The sequence below is a fragment of the Pogona vitticeps genome, chromosome 4 (assembly GCF_051106095.1).
Source record: "Pogona vitticeps strain Pit_001003342236 chromosome 4, PviZW2.1, whole genome shotgun sequence".
Classification (NCBI taxonomy): domain Eukaryota; kingdom Metazoa; phylum Chordata; class Lepidosauria; order Squamata; family Agamidae; genus Pogona; species Pogona vitticeps.
Genome location: NC_135786.1, coordinates 219,282,216 through 219,291,723, shown reverse-complemented (window position 1 = coordinate 219,291,723; position 9,508 = coordinate 219,282,216). Strand labels below are relative to the sequence as shown.

Below are 9,508 nucleotides of genomic sequence, written 5' to 3'. Positions count from 1 at the left end.
AATATAGTATATCTGATCCAATGTGAAAATGAGTGTTCGGAGATTTACTTTGGAGAAACAAAACAGCCACTAAACAGAAGAATGGCCCAGCACAGGAAGAGTAACAGCTCAGGACCACAATCAGCAGTGTTCCTTTATTTGAAGGACAGAAGACATTCATTTGATGACCAAGATGTACTCATTTGATTGAGAAGATAGGTGGTTTGAGAGAGTGGTCAGGGAATGTGGGGGTGCCACTCCCAAGGTTACTAAACTGTTGGCTTAATCTACAGTAGAGGGCAAGCCCTCCTGGATGATGTCACCGCTGCTTCTGAGGGGCATGACTACCCACTATTCTTCTTCTTTCTCATAGGTGCTAGAAAGCTTGCATAGAGCCTTTCCTTAGGCCAATTATAATGGCATGATGTAACCATTGTCCTATCTGAACTCTGTAACCTATCTGTATACTGTCCACTATCTGTGAGCTTGTAATGTTAATAAAAACACAGTCTTCCTGGGGGCAGGGCAGAATGCATTGGCAGAATTCATTGGGAACCCATTCAGTGTTATTCTGCTTCTTCTACTAGTCGCCCACCAGGAACACTGCTGGCAGACATCCCTGTGTGTGTGGCAGACTTCTTTAACTTCTATCTCTAAGAGACTATTTGCTATCCTAATTATCTGGTGATCATCACAAAGCCCATCAGCCTTCTCATTTTGTGACTCCAACAAGGAAGGCCATTTATGTGCATACAGAATATCCCTCTCAACAGGGGTGGAGGCCTTAGATAGAATCTGTATCCCATTTATCATGTCACCCTTTCATCCGTCCCCTGAAAGATCATGACCACACCCACCAGAAAGACTACTGCTAACGACTGTTAATGACCCTTGACAATAAGTGGAGGAGGACAGCAGAAGTGGGGTTTTCACTCATCACCTGTCCTTTGTCCATCTAATGAATCTATTCAGACCAGGGGGAAGTGAAACCAAGGTGGAGAATATATCAGGGGTCGCCTACCAACTCTTCTCAGACTGAAGAAGCTGTTTGGATGAGTAGCAAAATGTTTCAACCTAATAAGAAAGAAATCCAGTTGCCATGACTCAACTTCCAGATAACCTCACCTGGATGACTGAGAATTTTCAGAGATATACAGCTGCAGTTGAAGTTGGCATTTGCAAATTACTAACATTCAGACCACAGATCAATGTTCCTCTTTACTATTTAAAACAAGGGTCTCCAAACCTTTGCCCATGAGGGCCACACTGGATATTTCCAACTTTTTTGAGGGTTAAAGGAACAGGAAAGTGTGCACGTGTGCATACGAACACCTGTCTACCCCCTGCATGCCTATAAACTGAAGAGCCATTATTGTTCCCAATTGTGTTGTGTAGTGCCCTGTTCCCAGATCATAGCCTTTTATTTGCCACATTCTTATTTTTCCCCTAATTGATCCAGAAGCATACTTTTATTGTTGTTTAGTCGTTAAGTCGTGTCTGATTCTTTGTGACCCCATGGACCAGAGCACGCCAGGCCCTCCTGTCTTCCACTGCCTCCCAGAGTTGGGTCAAATTCATGTTGGTAGCTTCAATGACGCTGTCCAACCATTTCGTCCTCTGTCATCTCCTTCTCCTCTTGCCCTCACCCTTTTCCAACATCAGGGTCTTTTCCAGGGAGTCTGACTTGAATTCGCCCATTTCCGTCCATTTTAGTGCACTTATGTCCAGGAGAGAGAAATGAGAGTGAGCCGTTCCTGCAAATAAAAGTGTTGCAGAAAGGGGGGGGAGAGAAAAGAAAAAGAGGGATTGATTGTAGAGGGAAATAATAGCAGGAGAAAGAGTTAAAGGTGGAAATCTGTCTGGTAGAGGAAGGAAAGGGAAAGGAAGAGTTAACCCTACCAGTGTGGGAGGAAGATATAAAAGATCAGGAGAAAATGAGAGTGTTCAGTAAAGCGCAGGGAGAGATAAGAAAAGATGAAGAGTTCAGATATGGAAAAGCAAGTGAGTTATTAGACGACTTTCCCAACTTAAAGGTGAGAGGTTTATTGCCTGACCCAGATCTAAAGGAAAAGAAGGTGACAATAACAGAGTCTCAAGAATGGATGGTGGTGTCTTCCCGCGAGGGCAAGGTCACTGGAGGAGGGTGATCAGACCCGATGCGACATTCAATCAGCCACCTTGTGAGGGAGATTGGGCTCGACATCCTTGTTGTGGCATATGTGCGGTGAGGAGCACTCTGCTGAGGAAGCCCATGGACAAAGAGTGATTTAGACCAGTCCCTCAATAGACTCTCCTGAACCACCATTTGGACTCTTACCTTCCCCCTATGAACAATTACCTAACCTGAGTTGTTTTCACTCCGCTGAAGTCTCCAACTGTTAATGCAAATAAATCAGTTAATCGTTCAAACAAGTCTCCATGGTTATTTCCTGCCAAAAAAGAGGAACTGCTCCAGTCTCCTTAATGAACTCAATCACAAGTACTGTATATATGTATTAAGCATATTCTTTTATAGGAATCTTTCTACACACTATGCCACAGGGAAAAGAAAGGTTCTACAGGGCCCACCTTCATATGTGCTGCCCTTTTATTTGTAGAAAAGTTGCCTAGCTTCTACATCTTATGTATCAAAGCTGTTTCAAGTTTGTTCACTGTTAGGGTGGATAATATTGAATCATTTGACAGCTGTTCTCCTCTAGAGTACTGTTGCAACATGGGGCAGGCTGTCAGAAACAAAAGTTTGTGCTCACCACTGATGTCAAACAAAAATGTTTAACAAAGCACAAAAAAAATCGGATCACCCACTCATAAATTATTCTTTCCCTTTCTGCTGAAGTACAGATTTAAAACTTTAAAAAACCTGCCCACTGAATGGCTTAGTTAATTACCTTCCTTTCAAACCATTTTTATATTGCCCTGAAAGAGACACAAGGATCTTTGTCTCATGGAAATTAAAGTCTACTTTAGTAGCCGTCTAGGAAATGAAAACATTTGGTAATACAGTAATTAATGCATAGGGTTCCTATTCAGAATCTATATTCAGACTTTAAGCCTGCAGAAGCCAATCAAGGCTATGCATTTAAGCTTTTCTATACCTCCTGTCCCATTGAGAAAGAAAACTTGCTGAGCCTGGGAAATGTTCTGATAGGATCCATCACCCAGGGAGAGCTCCCCTAGCTAAGGAGACTTTAATTATTTCCTTTCTTGTAGGGAATGCTAATCCTGTGGTGCCAGAGCCAAATATGATTGTGTCGGTTGCTTGAAGAAAGACATTTGGTTTTCACAGAGAAATTATTCCCCCCCCCCAATATTAACAAGAATTAAGGCCCGTTAAGTCAATGGAACATATTTATGAGTAGTCATGCATAGGATTCCAACGTGAAGTTTTTTCTTTTTAAAAAGACATATAGAAGACACAATAATTTGACATACAAAGTTGTTCTTATCCATTGTGTTTCTTAGATCCTTTTTCTTAAAAGAGATTTTTCAGCTCTCAATAGTCATAAGTTTATTAAAGAGATTTTTCAGCTGTCAATATTCACAAGTTTCAAACCAGGATAGTTGTTGAACTGGCATGCACAGATAACATGCTGAACAAAATGTAGGAATAATTATTTAGCCTAAGGTCAACAGTTAAATGAGCTAAACACCCCAGGATCCAGTTTCTTTCACTTCATGTTTCCTTCTTCCAGCACCATCTTTCTGGAGGCTTCAAAGATTAAGGTCAGGGAGATGCCCTGACATCTATGAAATATTCTCCCCAAATTATTATTTTTTTCCCCAGTGCTCACTTAAGATCATTCCCTGTTCCAGGTGTTTAGCTAATTTAAATGTTGACCTTAGGCCAAATGAATATTCCTATATTTTGTTCAGCAGTACACATATAGACGTCATTTTGCCTTCCGTTCATTCATAGCTATGAAAGAAAGGCAAAATGAACTGGCGAAGTTCTTAACCCAAGCTATGGAGCAGGTTGTCCGCCAAGCGCACGCGCAGTTCCTATCCAGCTGGTGCCCAGACCTCAAGAGGGAGGACGCACAGGGCTAGCCGTGGAAAAGGAGAGAGAGAACAGCGGCGGGGAAAATAACGCTCCACCCACCTCCTTCCTTCGCTCCGCCCAACCAAAGGGAACCCGGCCGCATCGGGCGCCTACTCCGCGCGTGCGCACTGAAGCCTCACCCCGACGGACGCAGTGTACCCTGGGTCCCCCTTTTCCTCTCATCCTCGCGTCCAAGATGGCGGAGTACGACTTGACGATCCGCATCGCCCACTTCTTGGACCGGCACTTGGTCTTCCCGCTTCTTGAGTTCCTTTCCGCCAAGAAGGTGAGTCAAGGGGAGCCCCTTTTCGTCACAGGTAGCGGCCGGGGGAAGGTGTGTGGGTGAAGCGAACGGCGGGGAAGGAGGGAGGGAAGCCTCGCTGCCGCCTGGAGGACCGGCTAGGCCGCGGCGCCTTCTTTCAGCGGCGTGGCTGAGGGGGGCCTCTTTTCCTCGCGCCTCGCTTTCGGAGCGGCTTCTTCGGGGGGAAAAGACGGGGAGCGCGTCTCCCTTCAGGCGGCGAAGAGGGACGCTAGCTACCGGTTTCCTGCGGGGCTCCACAGGGCCATAACGGCTTTAAAAGGAGAGCAACGGTTGCGCCCTCTTCTCCGACCGCCTGGAACCCCTTCTAATTTTTTCATAATGCCATTTCGGCCCCAGCTTCGGTCACGAGTCCCACTGTTAAAAGCCAGAGCCCCTTAAGAAGGGAAGGCCAGCAGCCTCTGCAGGAAATCTGGTCAGCTAAGTACAGTACTGCCTGTGTTGGCAGAGGAATGGGAAAGAGACGACTATTATCCTGCCTTCTCTTACCTCTTACCTCTTCCATGATTCTGGCTCCCAAGCAGGCTTTTCTCTCAGTCTGTCGTCCTCTAACTGGGCCCCTTCATCACAGCCCATAGTGATTGGAGGCGATGGGGACTCAGTTGTCTGACACATTACTTCTTAACCTTGGGTTACTCAGGTGTTTTTGAACTGCAACTCCCAGAAACCCCACCACAGCTGGTGGTGAAGGCTTCTGGGAGTTGCAGTCCAAATACACCTGAGTAACCCAAGGTTAAGAACCACTGGTCTAACACACCTGCTGTCTGGAGATGATGGGGATTGTAGAGAAGTTTCTTTGGAGGACACCTGTTGGGAAAGTCATCCGCAAAACATGATGGAGAAAGGAGTTGCTCTGTGTGTAGTACTCTTGTGACTGGTTAAGTGGTGAACCCTCTTTGGTTTGTGTGTCTCACAAATATCTGTAATCTGTGGAAGTGTGGTTATGAATGTTATGATGAATTGGTTGCTGTGGGTTTTCCAGGTTGTTTGGGCCGTGTTCCTAAGGTTTTTTCTTTTCTTCCTAACGTTTCGCCAGTCTCTGTGGCCGGCATCTTCAGAGGACAGGAGTCAGAACTCTGTGCTTTGGTGCAGTTTGCTTGAATAGTTGAGTATTTATAGCTGTGGGATAAGTTTATGTCCTATTCAGGAGATTGGGTGGTTATGATGATCAGCGTGGTTTTTTTTTTGGTGAGTGTATTGTTGTCATAAGGGGGAGAGATTATCTGGCACTGTTCTGATAAATTCTTTTCTGTCTATGTATAACTGAAGCGTATACATTGTGGATAAACTACACAGACTATCAAAAATAGTTTCAAGGCTTGCACATGGGAAAGTCATGTTCACCAGTTTCTGACATGGCTGTTCTGGAAACTCTATGTAATGGCTACGGAATTCTATCCTGTAAAAACAAAGGGATTGTGTAGCCTCTTAACAAAATACAGTGGGGTCTTGACTTGAGAACTTAATCCGTATTGGAAGGCAGTTCTCAAGTCAAAAAGTCTGTAAGTCAAGTCTCCATTGACCTACAGTGCATTGAAAACCAATTAATCCCGTAACAGGCCGTTTTTGTTCCATTTTGGTTTTTTTCTGGTCTGTAAGTCAAATCTCAGGCTGCAAATCAAACCTAAATTTTGCGGCCAGAGAAGTCTGTAACTCAAAAAGTCTGTAAGTCAAGCCGTCTGTAAGTCAAGGGTCCACTGTAACCTGTTTATTGTAGCACTGTATAGGGTATTTGTTATATCACAATTGAGTGTTATCTCACAACCTTTTGACTAGTGAAATTGTCAGACACCAAAGTATTATTTTAGTTTATTTATTTATACCGTAATTCTATGCTGCTTTTCTCCCAGCGGTGAGACTCTGGTTTGATAAAGTTATGTTGTGACAAACTTCTGCTGTCAGCAGGCAATATAAGACGTGTTTTTACTGCTGTGCTTGCTCTTCTATCTTTGCTGAGGAAAAGAACAGAAAATCCTTGAACTAAATATCACTTCTGCATTGAATTAATCTTAAACAATTCAGCTTTGTTCTCATAATTTTCAGTATGAGAGATAATAGTAAGTTTTCAAATAGACAGTGTATTTGAAGTATTTGAATATTTGACTGTGATTAGGCTTAGAAATTACTCTGATTTTGTATTTTGCTTAACAACTGATGAAATGTATGATGTTTAGGTCCCTATCAATACATTGCTTTTGTAGCTGCTTTCCCTGATACAAAGGGAAAGTAGCTACAAATTGAGTTAGGTTTCTTTCTTTCTTAGAAGGACCACTGTAGCTGACACAATTGGTCTCCGGGTTTTTTTCTAGTCCATGACAGCTCACATTAAAAGAACTGTTTTTAATCTTAAAGGTGCTACAGTATTTTTCTTTTGTTTTATTTTTGTTGTTCAAACTGGGTAATATATCTGCCTCTGATACAAAGTGTAGTGTGATTTATAAATAAATGTTGAAAAGGAAGCAGTACAAAAGCTGTCAAACATCTTTTCATTTTTCAGATATACAATGAAAAGGAACTGCTTCAAGGAAAATTGGATCTCCTTAGTGACACCAAAATGGTAGACTTTGCTATGGATGTCTATAAAAACCTTTATTCTGATGATATTCCTCATGGTAAGCTTTTTGACTATAAATTATGATATGATGTAGTTACTCCTCATATTTAGAATGATACTGTAAGATCTAAAATAAAGATCACTGAATATTCCAGTTGGAAACTTGCAATCTGGAACAGGGAGGCAGGAAAAGATAATTCTGAAACTAGGATAATGCAAGCATTGCTCCAACTCTATGCAAAACATTGCCTCTTCTGACTTCTCCTGGGATGAAATGAAGCTTTTTCTTGGGGTCTGGAAACTACATCTGGTTTGGGTAACATGGGGAAAAGCTGGATTTGAAAAAGGCTATGGTTGCTACGTGAGAAGGTAGTGGCTTCAGTGAAGAATGGAAGTGAGGAGAGATGAAGCAGAGGATCTTGGTATAAGAAAGCACTAGAATTCTCTGCCTAAGACCCTTTCCTACTTGTCACCCGTGGCTGGATTTTAGGTGTTGTTAAATAAATATGAGAAAGAATCATTGTTACCCGGATGGTTCTTCTATCCTTTTCTGTTTTTCTTAATGCTTTCTTAAAACAAGGAGTTATGTCATCCATATTGAACAGCTGCTTCTTCAAGCAATGGATTATAACAGTATTTTTCAATCTTTTTTTTTTAGTTGCAACTCCTTTTTATAATAGCCAAGTAACCTGTGATCCCCCACCACATTTGCATAAAAACACATTTTAATGGAGCAAAGAAAACATATTAAAATAGATTTTTAAGAATATAATTCTAAACCAACATGCTAATATTAATGTAATAATACATAATTATGAGGGGTATAAATCCGCCTCTACCAGATGAAATTTGGGATGGAAAAAAATGTCAATATACTTTAATTTATTTTTGAGGTCGTGGGGGAAGTGATGCTCCTTTCATGCCTCTTACCCCAAAAAGCCCCTTCAGTGAAGAGCCTCTCCCCTTTAACCCCAGTTAAACAGTTCTTTTGGAGGCTGGAGTGATGTGCATGCATAAAAGGAAAATACACCTAAAGGTCTACAGAAATTCATTCTGTCTGTCTGTCTGTCTGTCTGTCTGCAACTAAAAATAACCCCCATAATACATTTTGCAGCCCCACTGGAAGATATGAACCCTAGGTTGGGAAACTCTGGGGTATATGATAATTCATACACACTCTTGTTAAGGTTTGTCAGCATGGTTGATTATTGGGGTTCCTTGGAGCATTATTTCTTTTGTCTATTCCTGGATCTGTCTGTTGCTGATGATTACCCCTAGTTTCTATTTGCATATTGTCTATATCTCAAGTATTCTATCATTCTGTTGTAATGTTTATGGTTTTTAAAAGTTGATTAGATGATCTTTATATCTGTTATGCATCTATTGCTGACTTCAAACATATGAAACAAAATTGTTCAAGTGTTTCATTTTCCAAAAAGCGTTCTAAAAGTTGGTTAAGCATGTAGTACACCTTATTCACTTATCCTGTTTTGCTGTTCTCTGTTGAATATTGTTTTCTCACTCTGAATTCTGTATTTTTGCCCAGCTTTACGTGAGAAGAGAACCACCGTTGTAGCACAGCTTATGCAGCTTCAGGCAGAAACTGACCCAATTGTTAAGATATTTGAGGACCAAGAAACTACACGGCAAATGCAGTCTACTAGGTAACATTTTTGTTTATTGTCTATTATAATGTAAGAATAAATTGGTGTAGTTTTGCAAGGTTGCTTTTTGACTTAAATGAGATAATTTTATGTGTTGGATCTTCTAATTACCGTAAGTGATAGCATGTACAGCCCTATTGTGGAAATCAGAGACCAGTGTAGGATAGATAGATGCTCTCAGTCTTCCACTAAATTCTGACTCATAACTTAGAGAATGGCTTCTTAAATCCTGTTTGCGCACCTCCATGCATGTGGAGGATTGCTTTTAATCAACAGTAATTTGCTATGATTTTGAAATAATCTCCATTGCATGTGCAGACCTGTGCAGCAGGATTTTAGCCATAGAGTCATCGAATTTTGTTACACCTATAACCCAATGCATTGGTACTTTAAGTGCATTTTCTGAGTCCCATTGTAGTAGGGACAGAGGTAGGTTAGAATAAAAAAGAAGCAGCTTTAATATTCATGTGCCAGATAAAGTGGAAAGTGCCACTGCTGCAACTCTCTCACCTCTTCCTATTTTTAACCTGTGGATTGTTGCCTTCATAGTTAAAGATCATTCCCAAAAGCCCTTCTTTGTTTGAGAAGATGACTAATACTGATCTCTAGCCTAGAGCGACAAATATTTCAAATCATGGGGTAGAATACTATGCAGTACAGTGTGCAGAAATAGGGACCAGCAGAGTTCCTACTTTAGCTATTTTAATTCCTTGAATGAATCGGACTCTGCTTTTTAAAAGAAACCCTTGCCTTAAGTTTCAAGCTTGGTGATTGGTTTCTGAAGTAAATACAGAGGTCCTTATAAAACTGAAACATGTTATAAGTTTAAGTGTAGAATTTCAACTTTGACTATCTAACAGGCACATTGTGGAAAACGTGGCCTATATGGATATAGGGAACTGCAGAACAGTGGTGTTAGTTGTTATAGTTAAGTGCCCCAAACCATTGTTCTT

The 9,508-nt window shown here is 41.4% G+C and overlaps 1 protein-coding gene across 1 annotated transcript in view; it reads left to right on the top strand.

Moving 5' to 3' along the window:
- Window positions 1–4,140: 4,140 nt before the first annotated feature.
- EIF3E (eukaryotic translation initiation factor 3 subunit E) overlaps window positions 4,141–9,508 on the top strand; it is a 39,468-nt gene continuing 34,100 nt past the window's right edge. The window contains exons 1-3 of the mRNA XM_020783456.3: window positions 4,141–4,304; window positions 6,835–6,949; window positions 8,438–8,555. Of these exons, the coding sequence (XP_020639115.1) occupies window positions 4,215–4,304; window positions 6,835–6,949; window positions 8,438–8,555 (323 nt within the window). The 5' untranslated portion in view covers window positions 4,141–4,214. The remainder of the gene's footprint in view (window positions 4,305–6,834; window positions 6,950–8,437; window positions 8,556–9,508) is intronic.